The sequence below is a fragment of the Pelecanus crispus genome, chromosome W (genome assembly GCF_030463565.1).
Source record: "Pelecanus crispus isolate bPelCri1 chromosome W, bPelCri1.pri, whole genome shotgun sequence".
NCBI classification, from domain to species: domain Eukaryota; kingdom Metazoa; phylum Chordata; class Aves; order Pelecaniformes; family Pelecanidae; genus Pelecanus; species Pelecanus crispus.
The window spans coordinates 149,142-171,333 of record NC_134675.1 but is presented as its reverse complement, the minus strand read 5'-3'; the positions used below and the strand labels follow the sequence as shown (position 1 = coordinate 171,333).

Sequence of the window (22,192 nt, the reverse complement as noted above, 5' to 3'; positions counted from 1 at the left end):
TGAATTGTATGATATTAATTGCTTTATAATCCTGTATGTTATCTCTTAACTGTATGTTATCTCTTAACTGCATGTTAATATAATAATATAGTAGGTTAATATTAAGTATATAATACTATATATTATGATTGCTATATGCCGCATCAATGGTATTGCAGTAAGAATTGCCCAGCTTAATGAAAATGAACTTTGATGAAACCACAGGACTTGCTTTTCAAGGCCCAGGATGGTGTTCCGGGCGGTGGCATGGGGCACGGGATATGTTTCCAACCATCCAGTGGTTGCTTCCACCATGGTGAGCACATAGCGCTTGCCTTGGCGGGTCTGTGGGAGCGTGATGTAATCAATCTGCCAGGCCTCCCCATATTTATATTTGAGCCATCGTTCACTATACCCAAGGGGCTTGAACCGCTTGGCTTGCTTGATTGCAGCACATGTTTCACACTCATGAATAACCTGTGCAATACTGTCCATAGTTAAGTCCACCCCTCGATCACGAGCCCATTTATACGTTGCATCCCTTCCTTGATGGCCTGAGGCGTCATGGGCCCACCGAGCTATAAATAATTCACCCTTATGTTGCCAGTCCAAATCCACCTGAGCCACTTCCATCTTAGCAGCCTGATCTACTTGCTGGTTGTTTTGATGTTCTTCAGTGGCCCGACTCTTAGGTACATGAGCATCTACATGATGAACTTTTACAACCAGGTTCTCTACCCGGGCAGCAATATCTTGCCACAATGCGGCAGCCCAGATTGGTTTGCCTCTGTGCTGCCAGTTGCTCTGCTTCCATTGCTGCAGCCACCCCCACATGGCATTTGCCACCATCCATGAGTCAGTACAGAGATAAAGGACTGGCCACTTTTCTCTTTCAGCAATATCTAAAGCCAGATGAATGGCTTTCACCTCTGCAAACTGACTCGACTCCCCTTCTACTTCAGCAGTTTCTGCGACTTGTCGTATAGGACTCCACACAGCAGCTTTCCACCTCCGATGCTTTCCCACAAGACGACAGGACCCATCAGTGAACAGGGCATATTGCTTTTCATTTTCTGGCAATTTATTATACAGTGGGGCCTCTTCAGCACGTGTCACCTCCTCCTCTGGTGATATTCTAAGGTTTTTTCCTTCTGGCCAGTCCATGATCACTTCCAAGATTCCTGGGCAACTGTGGTTTCCTATTCGAGCCCGTTGTGTGATCAATGCAACCCACTTACTCCATGTAGCATCAGTTGCATGATGTGTAGAGGGGACCCTCCCTTTGAACATCCAGCCCAACACCAGCAGTCGGGGTGCCAGCAGGAGCTGGGCTTCAGTACCAACCACTTCTGAAGCAGCTCGAACCCCTTCATACGCTGCCAATATCTCTTTCTCAGTTGGAGTATAATGGGCCTCGGATCCTCTGTATCCCCGACTCCAAAACCCTAGGGGTCGACCTCGAGTCTCCCCTGGTGCTTTCTGCCAGAGGCTCCAGGTAGGGCCATTCTCCCCGGCTGTGGTGTAGGGCACATTTTTAATATCCTGCCCTGCCCGGACTGGCCCAAGGGCTACTGCATGAACTATCTCACGTTTAATTTGTTCAAAGGCTTGTTGTTGCTCAGGGCCCCATTTGAATTCGTTCTTCTTCCGGGTCACTTGATAGAGAGGGCTTACGATCTGGCTGTAATTTGGAATATGCATTCTCCAAAAACCCACAACGCCTAAAAAAGCTTGTGTTTCCTTTTTGCTAGTTGGTGGGGACATAGCTGTTATTTTGTTGATCACATCCATTGGGATCTGACGATGTCCATCTTGCCATTTTATTCCTAAAAACTGGATCTCCTGTGCAGGTCCCTTGACCTTACTCTGTTTTATGGCAAAACCAGCCTTCAGAAGGATTTGGACTATTTTCTTTCCCTTCTCAAAAACTTCTTCTGCTGTGTTGCCCCACACAATGATGTCATCAATGTACTGCAGATGTTCTGGAGCTTCACCCTGTTCCAGTGCTGTCTGGATCAGTCCATGGCAAATGGTGGGGCTGTGCTTCCACCCCTGGGGCAGTCGGTTCCAGGTGTACTGAACACCCCTCCAGGTAAAAGCAAACTGGGGTCTGCACTCTGCTGCCAAAGGGATGGAGGAAAATGCATTAGCAATATCAATTGTGGCATACCACTTAGCTGCCTTTGACTCCAGTTCATATTGAAGTTCTAGCATGTCTGGCACGGCAGCACTCAGCGGTGGTGTAACTTCGTTCAGGCCACGATAGTCCACTGTTAGTCTCCACTCCCCATTAGACTTTCGCACTGGCCATATGGGACTGTTAAAGGGTGAGCGAGTCTTGCTGATCACTCCCTGGCTCTCCAGTCGACGAATCAGGTTATGGATGGGAATCAGGGAGTCTCGGTTGGTGCGATATTGCCGCCTGTGCACAGTTGTGGTAGCAATTGGCACCTGTTGTTCCTCAACCTTCAGCAACCCTACAATCGAAGGGTCCTCTGAGAGACCGGGCAAGGTGGACAACTGTTTAATTTCCTCTGTCTCCAAAGCAGCTATACCAAAAGCCCACCGGTACCCTTTTGGGTCCTTGAAATACCCTCTCCTGAGGTAGTCTATGCCAAGGATGCACGGAGCGTCTGGGCCAGTCACAATGGGGTGCTTTTGCCACTCATTCCCAGTTAGGCTCACTTCAGCTTCCAGTACAGTGAGCTGTTGGGATCCCCCTGTCACTCCAGAATTACAAATGGGTTCTGCCCCTCTAGAGTTTGATGGCATTAGCGTGCACTGTGCACCAGTGTCCACTAGAGCCTTCTACTCCTGTGGGTCTGACGTTCCAGGCCATCGAATCCACACAGTCCAGTAAACCCGGTTGTCCCTTTCCTCCACCTGGCTGGAGGCAGGGCCCCTCTAACACTGGTCACAGTATTCGCTGTTCACTTCCTGTAAATGTGAATCAAAAGTCCCCTGATCAAGGTCGGAAGTAAAATTAGCCCTCTTACTCTGTCTCGGGAACTGCTCACTGGAAACTGGAGCTGGAATTTTCCTGGGAGAACCGCCTTTTCTAATAGTTTTTCCTTGCAACTCACGCACCCGTGCCTCTAAGGTTGAGGTGGGTTTTCCATCCCACTTTCTCATGTCCTCTCCATAATCACGCAGGTAAAACCACAGGGTGCCCCATGGTGTGTATCCTCTATATCCTCTCTCTTGAGCATAGGGACGTTGACTCCTAATGGCTGAGACACTGGTCCGTGCAGGTGGGGAGTAGGACAGATCCTCTCTGAGTTGTTGGAACTCTTGGCACAGTTTTTCCACAGCCGAGACACAGGCCCGTAGGGAGGAAGAGAGCTTTTCTTCGTAGTCCCGGAGTCGTCTAGCCACTTCATCCACCGTTGGTGCCTCGTCATCTTTCCAGGCTAGTATTGCCAACGAGTTGGAATACGATGCTGGTGCGCTCCGTACCAACTTCCGCCACATGGATTGTGTGCACCTGACTTCATCTGGGTCTTTGGGTAACCGCTCATCATTCAGGTCACTGTAAATCACCTCCAGCACGCCTAATTCCCTCAGGTACTGCATACCTTTCTCTACGGTGGTCCATTTGCTTGGGCGGTATAAAACATCCTCCTTGAAGGGATACCTTTCCTTCACGCTTGACAGAAGTCGCCTCCAGAGGCTGAGCGGTTTTGCCCCTTTTCCAATTGCTTTGTCAATGCCCCCTTCCCTGGAAAGGGATCCCAGCTGCTTGGCTTCCCTACCCTCTAAATCCAGGCTACTGGCCCCGTTATCCCAGCATCGGAGCAGCCAGGTGATGATGTGCTCGCCTGGATGACGACCAAAATCTTTTCGCATATCTCGCAGCTCACTCAGGGATAGGGATCGGGTGGTCACCATCTCATTTATGGGTTCTTCCTCCTCTGGTTCTCGTGATGGCCCTGGTTCATCTTCATCCCTTACTAAACGAACTGATTTCCTCGTGTATTTTTTCTTCTGTATAGGGGCAACTGATACCGGCGCAGGTTGGTTCTCTGGTTTAGCCGCAGTGTCTGTCACTGGGGTTTGAGTAGCCGCAGTGCCCATGGCTGTGGTTTGAGTAGCCGCAGTGCTCATGGCTGTGGCTGGAGTAGCCACAGTGCCTGGGGCAGGGGTTTGAGTAGCTGCAAGGCCTGTAGTGGGGGTTGGAGTAGCCACAGGGCCTGTAGTGGGGGTTTGAGTAGCCACAGTGCTTGTTGTTTTGTCATCAGATCCAGAGACCTTCTCTTTCTTTTGAGGGTACTGATTAGCGTTGACCACGGCTCGATAGGCATGGGCCAGTCCCCAGCATGTTGCAATGATTTGTGTCTCTCTGGAGCTACCAGGGTGACAACATACTTCTTCCAAATACTTTACTAATTCTTCAGGATTCTGCACTTGTTCAGGGGTGAAGTTCCAAAACACTGGAGGTCCCCACTGCCCTAGGTACTTGCGCATACGATCCCACACACCCTGCCACTCATAACTATCCAGCCTTGGGGTAGATCTCTGGATGGTATTTTTAAACTGCTTACTGACCTTTATCAAAACGGAAACAACATTCCCAAGAATTATCAATAGAAGTATCTTAACTGCCCAGGGGTGTTCAAGATACAGGAAAGTTGTTGTAATGAAGGAGGAAACATCATAGAAGAAAGCAGCAAAGGTGCCATTCTGTATTTCCTCCACAAGAAGCCTCTCAGAGTAAGAAGTATAATTGCTAACTCTCTCTATGAGGTAGTACCCGAAGTACAGTAGTGACTTCTGTATGAAACCCAAATACCAAAGAATGCTCAAGGTCAGGGTTTTGATAAGGAGCCTCCCAAGCAGAAGATCATGAATCACTGCAGAGCATAGCACACTACACAAACTGACAGCAAGCTTTAACGCGTGCTGCAAAAAAAAGAACATGGTGCAGATCAGAAGAACTAATATCGTGACCGGCAACTGTTAACAGACTCCTTAATACACTCTGGTTAATCTGTTGTTATCTCAAACCCTTCGTGCCCCACGTTGGGCGCCAAAAAGGACTGTCGTGGTTTAGCCCCAGCCAGCAGCCGCTCGATGGGATGGGGGAGAGAATCGGAGGAGTAAGAGTGAGAAACACTCCTGGGTTGAGATAAGAACAGTTTAATAATTGAAATAAAGTAAAATAGCAATGCTAATAGTAACAGTATAATAATGATAATAATAATAATGATACACGAAGCAAGTGATGCACAATGCAATTGCTCACCACCCGCCGACCAATACCCAGACAGTTCCCGAGCAGCGATCGCTGCTCCCTGGCCATCCCCCCCCCCCCCCCCCCAGTTTATATACTGAGCATGACGTCATATGGTATGGAATAGCCCTTGGGGCAGTTTGGATCAACTATTCTGGCTGTGCCCCCTCCCAGTTTCTTGTGCGCCTGGCAGAGCATGGGAAGCTGAAAAAGTCCTTGACTAGCATAAGCAGTACTCAGCAACAACTAAAAACATCAGTGTGTTATCAACATTCTTCTCCTACTAAATCCAAAACACAGCACTATGCCTGCTGCTAGGAAGAAAATTATCCCAGCCGAAACCAGGACAAAAACACAGAATAACAATAGGAAGGCTGCAAATCTCATTACTGAAATTTTAACTATAAAACTTACTTACAGATTACCTGTACAGAAAGAGTAACAAGATTAGCAAGATGTTAAATTCCCGCCTGCACTATGGACCTAAAAGACTTCAGCATCTGAATACAATTGTATTCTCATACCCAAAAAGGAAAGTAGCTCTCTGAACAGAAAGCAATAGAAATGACTGTCCACATGTGCACCATTGCCCTTCCAGATGGGCAGACAGTGAGCTCCAGTGAGGCAACAGCCAATTGTTAGGAACTGCAGGAATTTCAGCCAATCAGAATTGGGTATTCTCTACCCAGTCCTATAACTGACATGGTGTGCAGTTGCTCAGGGAGACACCTGACAGAGACCCCACAAGAGGCCTTAGGAGCACCTGAGAGCAAACAGTGGAGACCCCCAGCCCTGCACCCAGACTGCATATTGTGCAGCTGGATCTGCTACGCTGACCCATCCAACTTCCTACTGGTTCATGCACAATCATACTTTCTCCCCTGTGGGACAGTGAGGTCATGTTAGAAACCATTATGCTGACCCACCCAGCTCCTCTCCTGGACTGTGTTGGCCCTTCCATGGAACAGGGAAGTTGTATCACTTGTTAACATTACTTATATCTGCAACTAAAAGTGCTTTAGTATCTGAGCCCATTTGGTCTCCACACTGCCAATTTGGTCTCAAACTGCAACAAGGAATTACTGCAGTTTCCTGGTATGCTTACTGGAAAGCCAAAGGACGTCTTAGTGACTCAGTAAGGGGTGGAGAGAGACAATATTTCCATAAGTGCCTAAAAAGCAATTTTGCCATTCTGAAAAATTTATCCAGAGTATAGGGATGATGACTCACACAAACTGTCAACTCTGCTGAAAATCATCATCTCTTTCAAAAGAGCCTACATATATGAAAGGAACTCATGGTCTCCACTACAATGGAACACAGAAAATGTTGGTTTCATACATGCCTGGATAACATAGGTTCATACACAGGGGAAAAATATATAAAGACACCCCCCCCCGCCCCCGCTGAAGCAAAATGAACATTCAAGTTTTATATGCTACATATAAACTATGAAACGTGTGTCAGAGACCTAACAGAAGAGAAACAATGATACTTTCAGAAAGAAAAAAATATTTAAAATTAATGTTCTCATCCAGTTACATAAAACTTATTTGGAAATCAAATTATGCTCTAGCTATTTGTAGATATTTTAAGAGCCATCAATAGACATGGACACAACAGCTAAACACTAAAAACAAACCACCTAAAACAAGCAGTAAGAACAAATCAGAACAATACATGCAAATGTTTAAGTATTAGAGAAGCAGTTGAAAAATTAGAGGGGGGGAAAAAGTATTTAAAAAACCCCATAACTAGACAAATCTAAAACAAGTATTTAAATGCTTGCAAAGTCAGAGTTGGGGATGAAGGGAAAAATATTACTTAAGAAAAGCAATAGACTTTCTGGTTTTAGTGCACTGAAAAGTAAGCATGTTATACCTGCTAAGTACTAATAAAGAAATATCTCAAAGACCACAGGGAGTGAGGCAGATAAAACTGAAAACATCACACTTCCGTGGTAACTCCGTACTAGAACATCAACTACAGAGTCAGATAGATCAGCATCTATATGACAAAAGAAACTCATGAAAGAGATGTTTAACTCCTGAGTTCAGAGCAAAGATGGAGTGAGCACAGAAAATCTCAATGAGTATTTAAAACCTCTTTGGGGAAAAATGGGAATGTAATATCAAGTAGAAATGCAGGGCATTACAGATCTGTGAGAAGAAGTCCTAAAGAGACTGAAAGGAAAATATCTGGAATGCTATTTAATTTAGCATGCATGGATTCAGAGAAAGAGATAATCACAACAAAGAATGTCAGAGAAACATCAAGGAAAAAAAGCAGGAGACAAAATCTTTCCTCTTTTGATAAAAAATATGTTCGTGAAGACAAATCAGGTGTGGCCTCACCAGTGACGAGTACAGGGGGATGATCACTTCCCTAGTCCTGCTGGCCACACTGTTTCTGATACAAGCCAGGATGCTGTTGGCCTTCTTGGCCACCTGGGCACACTGCTGGCTCATATTAAGCTGTCTATCGACCAACACCCCCAGGTCCTTTTCCGCCGGGCAGCTTTCCAGCCACTCTTCCCCAAGCCTGGAGCGCTGCATGGGGGGGGGGTTGTTATGACCCAAGTGCAAGACCTGGCACTTGGCCTTGTTGAATCTCATACAATTGGCCTCGGCCCATCAATCCAGCTTGTCCAGATCCCTCTGTAGAGCCTTCCTACCCTCCAGAAGATCGACACTGCCACACAACTTGGTGTCGTCTGCAAACTTACTGAGAGCGCACTCGATCCCCTCGTCCAGATCATTGATAAAGTTATTAAACAGAAATGGCCCCAATACTGAGCCCTGGGGAACACCGCTTGTGACTGGCCGCCAACTGGATTTAACTCCATTCACCACCACTCTTTGGGCCCGGCCATCCAGACAGTTTTTTACCCAATGAAGAGTATGCCCGTCCAAGCCATGAGCAGCCAGTGACTACAGGAGAATGCTGTGGGAAATGGTGTCAAAGGGCTTTACTAAAGTCTAAGTAGACAACATCCACAGTCTTTCCTTCATCCACTAAGCGGGTCACCTTGTCATAGAAGGAGATCAGGTTAGTCAAGCAGGACCTGCCTTTCATAAACCCATGCTGGCTGGGCCTGATCGCCTGGGTGTCCTGTACATGCCACGTGATGGCACTCAAGATGATCTGCTCTGTAACCTTCCTCAGCACCAAGGACAGACTGAAAGGCCTGTCGTTCCCCAGATCCTCCTTCCGGCCCTTCTTGTAGATGGGCGTCACATTTGCTAACCTCCAGTCAGCTGGGACCTCCCCAATTAGCCAGGACTGCTGATAAAGGATTGAAAGTGGCTTGGTGAGCGCTTCCACCAGCTCCCTCAGTACCCTTGGGTGGATCCCATCCGGCCCCATAGACTTGTGTGTGTCCAAGTGGTGTAGCAGGTCGCTAACCATTTCCCCTTGGACTCTGGGGGCTCCATTCTGCTCCCCGTCCCTGTCTTCCAGCTCAGGGGGCTGGGTACCCGGAGAACAACTGGTCTTGCTATCAGAGACTGAGGCAAAGAAGGCATTAAGTACCTCAGCCTTTTCCTCATCCTTTGTCACTATGTTTCCTCCCACATCCAATAAAGGATGGAGATTCTCCTTAGCCCTCCTTTTGTTGCCAATATATTTATAGAAACATGTTTGATTGTCTTTTACCACAGCAGCCAGATTAAGTTCTAGTTGGGCTTTGGCCCTTCTAATTTTCTCCCTGCATAACCTCCTGTCATCCTTGTAGTCCTCCTTAGTTGCCTACCCCTTCTTCCAAAGGTCATAAACTCTCTCTTTTTTCCTGAGTTCCAGCCAAAGCTCTCTGTTCAGCCAGGCCAGTCGTCTTCCTTGACAGCTCATCTTTTGGCACATAGGGACAACCTGCTCCTGTGACTTTAAGATTTCCTTCTTGAAGAATGTCCAGCCTTCCTGGACTACTTTGCCCTTCAGGACTGTCTCCCAAAGGACTCTGTCAACCAGGCTCCTAAACAGGCCAAAGTCTGCCCTCCAGAAGTCCAAGGTAGCAGTTCTGCTAACCACCCTCCTTACTGCTCCGAGAATCCAAAACTATCATTTCATGATCGCTGCACCCAAGACAGCCTCCAACCATCACATCACCCACAAGTCCTTCTCTGTTCGCAAACAACAGGTCCAGCGGGGCGCCTTCCCTAGTTGGCTCCCTCACCAACTGTGTCAGGAAGTTATCTTCCACACACTCCAGGAACCTCCTAGACTGTTTCCTCTCCGCTGTGTTTTATTTCCAGTGGACATCTGGTAAGTTGAAGTCCCCCATGAGAACAAGGGCTAGTGATTGTGAGACTTCTCCCAGCTGCTTATAGAATATTTCTTCTGCCTCTTCATCCTGGTTGGGTGGTCTATAACAGACTCCCACTATGATATCTGCCTTGTTGGCCTTTCCCCTGATTCTTACACATAAACACTCAACCCTTTCATCACCATCGTCAAGCTCTAGACAGTCAAAACACTCCCTAACATACAGGGCTACCCCACCGCCTCTCCTTCCTTTCCCATCCCTTCTGAAGAGTTTATAGCCATCCATTGCAGCACTCCAGTTGTGTGAGTCATCCCACCAGGTTTCCGTGATTGCAACTATATCATAGTTTGCCAGCTGCGCAATGGCTTCCAACGCCTCCTGTTTGTTGCCCATGCTGCATGCATTGGTGTAGATGTCCTTCAGTTGGCTTCCTTCAGGGCATATCTACCTGTTGCAGTGTGGTCCTCTCCATGGATTGCAGGTTGTACATCTGCTCTGGCATAGGGATAACCTGCTTCACCATGGTCATCTTCATAGGCTACAGGGGAATCTCAGCTCCAGCACCTGGAACACCTCCTCCCCCTCCTTCTTCACTGGCCTTGGTGTCTGCAGGGTTGTTTCTCTCACTTCTCTCTCTCACAGCTGCTGCACAGTGTTTTTTACCTTTTCTTAAATATGTTATCACAGAGGCACCATCAACGTCACTGATTGTCTCAGCTTTGGGTCCGTTTTGGAACCGGCTGGAACTGGCTGTCTGTCACAGGGTCAGCCCCTGGTCTCTTCTCACAGAAGCCACCTCTGCAGCACCCCTCTACCAAAACCTTGCCATGTAAATCCGATACATTTTCTTACAATTCTTCAGCTCCAAATATAGTTACTTTTATGCTGAGCACAATACTCTTTTTGAAAGCTGCAGCTGTTCTGCCATTTGCTTGCTTTGTAACAGCAATTCCAGGCCAGTATGGCATTCTTTCCTACAGCCTGCTTTGTCCACTGCTGCTTTTCCTCACAACACAGATGATCCATGTGGAGTGCAATATGTTCCCCTTCTCCTGGCATTTGCAGTATCTCTATTCACTGTCATCCATTTAAAGTAAGAACATTGCATGCTAAGAGTCTGTGTCACGCACGTAACTGGATGACCAGTTTCTATCGGTCAAGTTTCAATCCTGTATTCTCATCATTTGTTGCACAAGCAATAAAACTCCATAGCCTAAATACAAGGCAAAACTTAAAAATAAGCCATCTGTCCATATTTCAAACATCAGAATCTGTGTACACACCGATTTCCATAAAAAGCATAAAATAGCAAGTTGCCTAGCTATTCCCTCTGGTTTTTACACTTAATCTTTAGTGGCTTCACTAAACTGCTCTGCTAACAAGATAAAGGGGTGTTTTTCAGAAGTGCAAATGGAATTAGATGCTCTCTTTCCCACTGACTTTTAATGGGAGCTCTGCCGCTATAAATTTCCTATGTTGTAAATCTTTGCTGAAAAGTAAGGTCAGCTTGACTTATTCCAAAGGCCAACCACTGGCAGTATAAGTTGGTAAAGAATAAACTGGTGTGATTCGACTGCAGATCAAGTACTAGAACACCACCTTTATTCTTTCTTTTCATGCAACTTTGGATTTTTCATAATTGCTTCCTTTTTTTTAAATAAAAATATCAAGTAGTATTTTAGACAATTAAATTCTTGCTCTGAGGCACCTCTTACCATTAGAGTCCTCCACCTCTTCAGCAGAAGTGTGGTTCTTGGAGGTGTGGTAGCCAAGTGAGGCCGAGAGGCTCACAACACGTGGTCTTGGTAGTGTCAGTGCTTTCCCATGCACTCTCAAGGAATGCTCTTTCAGCTGGCTGATTGTCATGGTGGAAAATGTGCAGGAAGAACATTTGTAGGCATGTTCACCTGGGTGAGCGAAATACAGGCAAGTCATCAGCTCACAAAAGAAACAAAATGTGATCCCCATTCTTTTCCTGCTGAACTCAGCAGTAAAATTCCTATGGTGTACTTCAGTGTGAGACTTATTCCAAAGAGAACAAACTGTGCATCTCCCTGTTGAAACAGTCTGGAGTCTGCAGGTACAGACAACTGCTTTTTGGGACCAAAGTTTTGCTTTCTGACAACTCTAGATCCTTGTTAAATGACTGATGCCAGAAAACAAAGACCAGACTCTTAGCATGCCTGTGTTGCATGGTATAAGAAAACAGAATCTTGGATGAAAATAGAGCCACTTGACTAGGGCATTTCCAAATTTCTTTGGGAGGAAAGAAAGGGCGAAGTCCTCTGTGTTTTTCCATGCAACACATCCAGAATCATTACTAAAGAATGACTATAAAACGTTAAGTAAGGTTCTTAAAAAAAAAAAAAAAACACACACCAAAATTTAAAAAAAACCAAACCATCCACTGCCTCCCCGACACTTAATTCAAGGAGGATCCCATTTTCCTTATATTAAACCTGCCTCCAGGCAGGAATGAGCTCCATAGATCTAGTAACCAAGTCAAGATTGGTTTACTACAAGAAGTGGACATGGCAATACCAAGAGCAGTACATATTTATAGGGCTATGGGAAAGCATATTATGGAAAAATATTGAGAGAAGTGAAAGAGAAATAATGAACAGTAGTGAATTTGGTTCCAAATACATTCCAAGTCATAAAGACAGAATACAATAGGAAACAAATTCCAAGACAAGACTTGTTCTGTGTTAAGCATGGAGGCACCTGAAAGAAAAAGTGAAATGTCCAATATAAGTGATGTGATGTTATACGTGTGGCAAGTAATTGTTTTGGAAGTGCTGCTTCCAGGTAAAAGGGCTACACTGAATACATGCAAGTTGTACATAAAATGACAAAACTAATACAAGAGTGAAATATTCATGAACACTAATGGAAGGATAAGAGCTCTGGTTATGAAAGACGCAGAAAAATGTTTTCCATTTCTCAACAAATAAGGTTCTAGAACAGAATGGTTTCAAACATCAGAAATAAGTGAACAAAAAGAGAACAAGGAGAAAAAAAAGTATCACAGCCAGTCATAACAAGCACATAAAGAGATTAGCAACCATTCTACATGAAAATACCCACACACCACCCCACCCCACCCCCCCAAAACTCCTGTGCTAATCACAGGGACAAAATACAGACTCTTAGAAACCCACATTGGTGTATCTGAAAAAGATCAGAATCTGAAATGGTGAAACAAAATGTCACACGTGGATTCTTTTCAAATTATATTCTGCACCTGAATATTATTGCCACAGAGGTATAGTCAGTTTACAAAGATAAAGAAAATGGTTTTCATAAAAGCATATATGATGGATTGATTAATGCGACAGGATGAACTAAAGATAAAAGAATATAAACCCCTACAATTTGCTAAATATAAGCAATTCCTGGCAGGCACCAGTTGACTTTTAACATAAAATCACAATAAGAAATTAAAGAAAACTGAAGACTACTACAAAGGAAGGAGAGGCGGTGGGGTGGCTCTGTATGTTAGGGAGTGTTTTGGTTGTACAGAGCTCAATGATTGTGATGATAAGGTTGACTGCTTATGGGTAAGGATGAGGGGGAAGGCCAACAAGGCAGATATCCTGCTGGGAGTCTGTTATAGACCACCCAACCAGGATGAAGAGGTAGATGAAGCATTTTATAAGTGGCTGGCAGAAGTCTCACAATCACCAGCCCTTGTTCTTGTGGAGGACTTCAACTTGCCAGACATCTGCTGGAAATACAACACAGCAGAGAGGAAACAGTCTTGGAGGTTCCTGGAGTGTGTGGAGGATAACTTCCTGACACAGCTGGTAAGCGAGCCTACCAGGGGAGGTGCCTTGCTTGACCTGCTGTTTACAAAGAGAGAAGGACTGGTGGGAGATGTGGTGGCCAGAGGCCGTCTTGGGCTTAGCAACCATGATATGATAGAGTTCTCGATTCTTGGCAAAGTAAGGAGAGGGGTCAACAAAAGCACTACGATGGACTTCCGGAGGGCAGACTTTGTCCTGTTCAGGACACTGGTTGGGAAAGTCCCTTGGGAGGCAGTCCTGAAGGGCAAAGTGGTCCAGGAAGGCTGAGCATTCAAGAAGGAAGTCTTAAGGGCGCAGGAGCAAGCTGTCCCCATGTGCCATAAGACGAAATGGCAGGGAAGACGACCGGCCTGGCTGAACAGGGAGCTTTTGCTGGGACTCCGGAAAAAAAGGAGAGTCTACCACCTTTGGAAGAAGGGGTGGGCAACTCAGGAAGAGTCCAGGGATCTCGTTAGGTCATGCAGGGAGAAAATTAGAAAGGCAAAAGCCCAGCTAGAACTCAATCTGGCCACTGTTGTAAGAGATAATAAAAAATGTTTTTACAAATACATTAACAACAAAAAGAGAGCCAAGGAGAATCTTCATCCTTTATTGGATGCGGGGGGGAACATTGTTACCAAGGATGAGGAAAAGGCTGAGGTACTTAATGCTTCCTTTGCCTCAGTCTTTATTAGTCAGACCAGTTATCCCCAGGGTATTCAGACCCCTGAGCTGGAAGACAGGGACAGGGAGCAGAATAAACCCCCCATAATCCAGGAGGAAGCAGTTAATGACCTGCTATGCCACCTGGACACTCACAAGTCTATGGGGCCAGATGGGATCCACCCGAGAGTAGAGGGAGCTGGCAGAAGTGCTCACCAAGCCACGCTCCATCATTTATCAGCAGTCCTGGTTAACAGGGGAGGTCCCAGACGACTGGAGGCTTCCCAATGTGACGCCCATCTACAAGAAGGGCCAGAAGGAGGATCCGGGGAATGACAGGCCTGTCAGCCTGACCTCGGTGCTGGGGAAGGTTATGGAGCAGATCATCTTGAGTACACTCAACAAGCATGTGCAGGTCAACCATGGGATCAGGCCCAGCCAGCATGGTTTCGTGAAAGGCAGGTCCTGCTTGACCAACCTGATCTCCTTCTATGACCTCGTGACCCAATTAGTGGATGAGGGAAGGGCTGTGGATGTCATCTACCTGGACTTTAGTAAAGCCTTTGACACCATCTCCCACAGCATTCTCCTACAGAAGCTGGCGGCTCATGGCCTAAGCAGGTGTATTCTTCGCTGGGTAAAAAACTGGCTGGATGGCCGAGCCCAGAGAGTTGTGGTGAATGGAGTTAAATCCAGTTGGTGAATGGTCAGAAGTGGTGTTCCCCAGGGCTCCGTATTGGGACCAGTTCTGTTTAATATCTTTATCAGTGATCTGGATGAGGGGATCGAGTGCGCCCTTAGTAAGTTTGCAGATGACAGCAAATGGGGCGGAGTGTCGATCGAGGGTAGGAAGGCTCTGCAGAGGGATCTGCACAGGCTGGATCGATGGGCCGAGGTCAATTGTATGAGATTCAACAAGGCCAAGTGCCGGGTCCTGCACTTGGGTCACAACAACCCCATGCAACGCTACAGGCTTGGGGAAGAGTGGCTGGAAAGCTGCCTGACAGAAAAGAACCTGGGGGTGTTGGTCGATAGACAGCTTAATATGAGCCAGCAGTGTGCCCAGGTGGCCAAGAAGGCCAACAGCATCCTGGCTTGTATCAGGAATAGTCTGTCCAGCAGGACTAGGGAAGTCATCGTCCCCCTGTACTTGGCACTGGTAAGGCCACACCTTGAATACTGTGTCCAGTTTTGGGCCCCTCAGTATAAGAAGGACATTGAGGTGCTGGAGCGTGTTCAGAGAAGGGCAACAAAGCTGGTGAAGGGTCTAGAGCACAGGCCTTCTGAGGAGTGGCTGAGGGAGCTGGGGTTATTTAGTGTGTAGGAGAGGAGGCTGAGGGGAGACCTTATCGCTCTCTACAACTACCTGAAAGGAGGTTGTAGTGAGGTGGGTGTTGGTCTCTTCTCCCAAGTAGTTAGCGATAGGATAAGATGAAATGGCCTCAAGTTGTGCCATGGGAGGTTTAGGTTGGAAATTAGGAAAAATTTCTTTACGGAAAGGGTGGTCAAGCATTGGAACAGGCTGCCCAGAGAGGTGGGGGAGTCCCCATCCCTGGAAGTGTTCAAAAAACAGGTAGACGTGCCACCACAGGACATGGTTTAGTAGGCATAGTGGTGTTGGGTTGACAGTTGGACTGATGATCTTAGAGGTCCTTTCCAACCTTAATGATTCTATTCTAGTTTTACTTTCATTAAAAATAATCCAGCCACTAAGCCAGGAAAGATGAAATTAATTATTACTCTACCCTTAATTGGTTTAGTGGTGGACTTGGTAGTGTTAGGTTAATGGTTGGACTGGATGATCTTAAAGGTCTTTTCCAACCTAAATGATTCTATGATTCTATGAAATTAAGAAATTAGAAGACAGCTAATAACTATATTCCTTATTTATCAATAACAGTTCAGGTGGACAGCACCATGTGAAAATGTGTTTGTTTTCAGAGGCAAAACTATAGTTTTCATTAGTGTGAATCCACAGAAAAGTTAGGAAATTTTCTACTGCTAGTTTTGCATCTCACAATTATTATTTTGAAATATATAAATAAGTGTATCTTCATAATTTTTCCATGGGACTGTCTCAACACCTGAGATGTATCCAAAGCATTGTGTCCCAGGTGATTTAGATTCTGTGCAAAGACTCTAGGTTACAGTCTGATTCAAAGTGAAAACAAATTAAAGCACATTCAGAGATACTACATACAGTTCTGCTCTGTGCCAAAGGAAGCAGCACATACTGAATGAGAACACATGCTAGATGCTTACAAGAACCAAAAGGTTCTTGTAAGGGTATGTGGAAGGAAAGTCTGTTCCTTTAAGGGTATCTGGTCAAGGGCCTTCTTCAACACAAAAAAGGATAATAAGAAAAGGAGAAAGCCATAAACAAGAACATTCAGGGACACAAACCTGGCCGAAAAATGATAAGGGAGTCAGTGATGAGAACCACATCTGGTCAGTCACACTAATTGATGAGAATGTGTGAGTGTGAGAATGCTTATTCCAGCAAGGTTATCTGATCAGGGACCTTGTCAATTGGGAAACCAAGGGAAAAAGGGGGAAACCAGAAACAAAAATATACAGAAACAGATGTGGCAGAACATGGAGACAATGACAAGAAACAAACCTCTCCAACCACACTAATTGATGGGCTACCAAGAAACCACAGGCTCCACTTCCAGGAAGATCAACCTGGACTTTGAAACTGATAAGATTACAAACCAGGGGGGGATCGCAGATACTGGACTGGGAGGGGTGCAGGAATCCATAGAACTATACAAACTCATGAGGTGACATACAGGGGGAAGGGGGAGCAGGGAGGAACAAAAAGGGTAGTAGACAGAAAGGGGTATAAAAGGGACCAGTCACAAGTAAAACAGGGCCAGTCAGTATGCTTGCCTGACTGAGCTCTGCGCCTGATCGCCACAGTCTGTCCTGTCTTCTTATATCTTATTAAATCTTTTCTTAACTATTTCTCTGCGTAATCTCACTCTATCCTGTGTGCATGCGTGCTACAAAGGACTAAGCGCCAGCTACTGGTGAGACCTGTGTGAGTGGAATCTGGTGCCAGCTACTGGAGTCAGACTGAGGTGTAGGTACCCCTGGCCTGTGGTGTCATATACTGGCATGAGTGTCAGTCTTTAACCTCCAGCCACTGGGGCGGGAACGGTGTGTGTCTTGACAACCAGCTACTGGGAGGGACTGGTATGAGTGAGGAGAGTGAGTGGCTCTGCACCAGTGGCTGGAGCAGGACAGTGGGTCACAGCCCATGCGCCTGGTGCCAGGCTTCCCCAAACTGAGTGTGCGGGGGGGGAGTGTGGGGGGGGTGGGGTGTATTTGCTAGCAAACTTCAAGCTGGACTAGCCACTGGTCCCAGTGGCTGGCCAGGAAGAAGTCCTGGGCTGGAACAGCTGGAGGAGGCAGCTGCTCCTAACATCCCTTAACAGTTCTAGCTATTATGCAAGAATGCATTTTATAATAAATGGAGTTTGACCACTCCCCAAAAGATAATGGACGTGAGGAGACTGAGTGAAAGACACCTGGATTTTTACAACTGCCAAGGCACTTTAAACAAATGTATGGGCATGCTGCACATCTCTAAGAATAAATAAAATAACTGAATATCTACAAGAGAGAGAGGAAAAAAACTTTTAACAAATGAAAGTCACAGAAACACTGTATTACTGGAAGACTGGTGAAAAAGATGCACAAGGTTATTATTCAATAGGATATATTGCTAAAGAACTTACTGGAAACAAAACAGGGAAAAGAGAGACCCAGAGAAAGAGAGCGCGCTACAAAGAGGGAGAGAGAGTGTTCTGAACGGGGAGAGAGAGCAAGCATCTGACCAAGACACAGCACAAGCCCAATGCAGAGTGTACATGTGACACAGATAGAGAGCACATGCTCTGCAAGTGTGCATGACAAAGAAACCGCGAAAGAGCATGTGCCCAAACCAGAGAGAGATCCCACGCGAGACCCAGAGAAAGAGAGCATGCACAAGCTAGAGAGAGAGACACCCAGAGAGGGAGAAATAAAGAAATAGCACGTGATCCAGAGGCAGAGAAAGCATGTGACCCAAAGAGAGAGAGTGCGTGACCCTGAGAGAGAGAGCATGACACAGACAGAGAGAGTAAGCGTGACCAAGAGAGGCAGAGAACATGCGTGACCCAGAGAGAACGTAGGCATGGCCCAGAGAGAGATAGCGTGAACCGGATAGAGCACAACCCAAAGATATAAAGTGAGTGTGACACAGAGAGAGAGTCTGAGACAGAGAGACCCAGAGAGAGAGTGCAACCAAGAGAAAGAGATAGAGAGAGCGTGTGACCCAGAAAGACATGGAGCATGACCCAGAGAGAAAGTGTCCCAGAGACAGAGAATGTGACCAAGAGCGTCACCCACAGAGACTGAGAAAACATGTTGGGATGGGGGGTGGGAAGCGTGACCTAGGAGGGGAGACAGCATGACGGGGGGGGGGGGGGGGGGGGGTGACCCAGAGAGAGAGAATGGCCCATGGGGGGGGGGGGGGGGGGGGCGGACTCAGAGAGCGCTGGTGTGACTGAGAGCGAGCATGACCCACAGCGAGAGACACAGTGTGAACCAGAGAAGGAGAACACACGTGACAGAGAGAAAGAGAGCTTGACCCAGCGAGAGAGCAAGCGTAGCCCAGAGAGAGAAAGTGATCCAGAGAGAGAGAGAAAAAAAGACCACTGCCTGGAGCAGGAGACCACCCATACATAGGGGGCAACTCAAAGAGAGAATGAGTGTGCGCGACCCGGGGGGGGGGGGGGGGGGGGGGGTGGGGCAGCTTAACCCAAAAAAAGAGAGAGTGACCCACAAAAAGAGGGCGGAGGGAGATCCAGAGGAAGAGACAGCTTGCAGGACAGAAAGAGAGGGAGAGAGGTTGGCCAAGAATGGGGGGCGGGGGGGGAGATATATGTCAGCGGGGGGGGGGTGTGGGGGGTGTGGGGGGGGGTGTGGGGGTGGGGTAACCAAGAGAGAAAGACAGACAGAGGTCAACCCAGAGAGAAAAAGATAGGGGTGGGTGGACCCAGAATGAGAAAGAGGGTATCCAAGACAGAGACACAAACACCACTGCCAGAGAGGTCATCCCACAGAGAAAGAGCGAGAGGATGACCCAAAGGAGGGGTACAGCAACCCATGGAGAGAGGGTAACCCACAGAGAGGGAGAGAAAGAGAGATAAAGCGAGAGCAAGAGAGGTCGGTAAAGTGTGGGGGGTGGGGCATGGGGGATGGGGGGGGGAGAGAAGGCAAGCCAAAAAGGGTGTGGGGAACCAAAGGGAGAGAGAGGTTGCGACCCAGAGGGAGAGAGAGTGGGCATGATAGAAGTCAATCCAGAATGAGAGAGATAACGGGGGGTGGGGGGTTGGGGGGGGTGGGGAAGAGGGTTGAGGGGGGGCAACCAAGAGGTAAATACAGATGAATCATAGAATCATAGAATCATCTAGGTTGGAAAAGACCTTTAAGATCATCCAGTCCAACCATTAACCTACACTACCAAGCCCACTCTAGACTAATCAAGGGTAGACCAGACTAAACCATATCCCGAAGTGCCACATCTACCCGTTTTTTAAACGCCTCCAGGGATGGTGACTCCACCACCTCTCTGGGCAGCCTGTTCCAATGCCTGACCACCCTTTCCGTAAAGAAATTTTTCCTAATTTCCAGTCTAAACCTCCCCTGGCGCAGCTTAAGCCCATTTCCTCTTGTCCTATCGCTATCTACTTGGGAGAAGAGACCAACACCCACCTCACTACAACCTCCTTTCAGGTAGTTGTAGAGAGCGATAAGGTCTCCCCTCAGCCTCCTCTTTTCCAGGCTAAACAACCCCAGTTCCCTCAGCCGCTCCTCATAAGACTTGTTCTCCAGACCCTTCACCAGCTTCGTTGCCCGCCTCTGAACACGCTCCAGCACCTCAATGTCTTTCTTGTAGTGAGGGGCCCAAAACTGGACACAGTATTCCAGGTGCGGCCTCACCAGCGCCGAGTACAGGGGGACAATCACCTCCCTGCTCCTGCTGGCCACAGCATTCCTGATACAAGCCAGGATGCTGTTGGCCTTCTTGGCCACCTGGGCACACTGCTGGCTCATGTTCAGCCGGCTATCTACTAACACCCCCAGGTCCTTTTCGGCCAGGCAGCTTTCCAGCCACTCCTCCCCAAGCCTGTAGCGTTGCATGGGGTTGTTGTGACCGAAGTGCAGGACCCGGCACTTGGCCTTGTTGAACCTCATACAGTTGGCCACGGCCCATCGATCCAGTCTGTCCAGGTCCCTCTGCAGGGCCATCCTACCCTCGAGCAGATCGACACTCCCACCCAATTTGAAAGTCGACCCAAGGAGAAAGAGACAGAGAGATATTAACCCAAAAAGAGAGGATGATCCAGAATGAGAGAAAGAGGGCAGCCCAGAAAGAGGGAGAGGGCAACCCAGAGATAGAAAGGCAGGCAACCAAGAAAGACAGATAGAGGTCAACCTTGAGTTTGACCCAAAAAATTAAAGAGAGACAGCACGGACGGATGGAGAGCTACAGTGCCAAAAGGGGGGGAGGAGGGAGAGGGAGAGAGAGAGACTGGTTAAGAATTACAGAGAAAGATAGGATGACCCAACCGGGGGGGGGGAGATATACATATATACCCTGAGAGAGAGAGGGATGGAGGAGCAACAAAGAGAGAAATACAGATAAAAGTTGACCCAAGGAGAAAACTAGAAAGTTCACGTGACCCAGAAAAAGAGAGGGAGTGTGACCCCAAGGGCAGGGGGGGAGGCGTGAAACCCAGAGAGGGAAAGAGACCCAGAAAAAGAAAGAGGGTGACTGGGGTGTGTGGGTGTGACCCAGAAAGAGAAAATGAGAGAGTGTGTCACCCTGACAGAGAGAATGACTGGGGGGAGGGCAGAGAGAGACGGGGGGGGGGGGGGGGGGGGGGCTGAGACACTGACCCATAGGGAGAGCGCATGACCCAGAGAGAGAGAGAGAGAGAGAGCACGAGCAACTCAGTGAGGGAGAGGGAGGAAGGGAGAGAGCGAGCCCACTTGAACCAGAGATACAAATAGACCGCATAACCCAGAGAAAAATAGCATAACCTAGAGAGATAGAGCGCACGTGTGGCCCAGAGACAGAGCACACATGACCCAAAAAGCAAGAGATCGCACAGGTCCCAAAGAATGTGACCCAGACAGTGAGGGTGTGTGCATGCAAACCAAAGCTTATAACCCAGAGAGAGCATTTGACCCAGAGAGCAAGAGTGCATTCTCTCTCAAGGGAGAGCTCGAGCATAATAATATACAACTATAATATCAGGCTTGCCCATGACAAGCTGTGGGATGACACGCCGAGGTTAGAGGGACGGGGTGCTAGCGAGGGCACTCAGCCTGTTGCTCTGAGACGTGCTGGCTACACTGCAGCACACTTGAAGTCTTATGGAGATGAGCCAGGGGCTCCTGAGGTAATAGGAGCCAACAGGGAAACACAGGGGAAATACCTCAAAGGAATTAACGGGTGTTCCTCTAAGAAGGTGACATGGCCAACAGCCCAGCTGAAGTGCCTCTACACCACTGCACACAGCATGGGCAACAAACAGGAGGAGTTGGAAGCTGCTGTGCTGCTAGAAAGCTACAACCTATCTGCCATTACTGAAACTTGGTGGGACGAATCCCACAACTGGAGTACGGCTATCAATGGCTACAGGCTGTTCAGAAGGGACAGGTGAGGAAGGAGGGGCGGAGGCGTTGCCCTCTACATAAAGAAATCAATACAGTGTGAAGAACTGTCTCTGAAGAATGGCCATGAGCAGGTTGAAAGCTTATGGGTAAGAATTAGAGACTGAGGCAACAAAGGGAACCTTGTGGTTGGTGTCTACTACAGGCCGCCTGATCAAGGGGAGCCTACTGATGAAGCCTTCTTACTCCAGCTACAGAAGGCATCACGCTCACAGGCTCTTGACCTGCTGGGGGACTTCAACTGTCCCAACATCTGCTGGAAAAGCAGCACGGCGAGCTGTAGGCAATCCAGGAGACTCCTGGAGTGCATCGAGGATAACTTCTTAAGCCAGGTAATAGACAGCCCTACCAGAGGGATGAGATACTGGACCTGATAGCCATCAATGCAAGTGAGCTAATCAGAGACATCAAGACTGGAGGCAGTCTGGGCTGCAGTGATCATGCACTGGTAGAATTCACAGTCCTGACGGATATGGGTCAGGCGAAGAGTAAAGTCAGGACCCTGAATTTTAGGAAAGCAAACTTCCAGCTTTTCAAGGAGTT

General features: G+C 47.5%; 1 protein-coding gene across 2 annotated transcripts in view; it reads right to left on the bottom strand.

Annotated features, from left to right (window-relative positions):
• Positions 1–22,192, bottom strand: part of LOC142596516 (zinc finger protein 462-like) — a 78,594-nt gene that overhangs the window by 32,799 nt on the left and 23,603 nt on the right. For both annotated transcript variants that reach the window (XM_075725660.1, XM_075725661.1), the window contains exon 6: positions 11,186–11,377. In XM_075725660.1, coding sequence (XP_075581775.1) covers positions 11,186–11,377 — 192 coding nt within the window. The remainder of the gene's footprint in view (positions 1–11,185; positions 11,378–22,192) is intronic.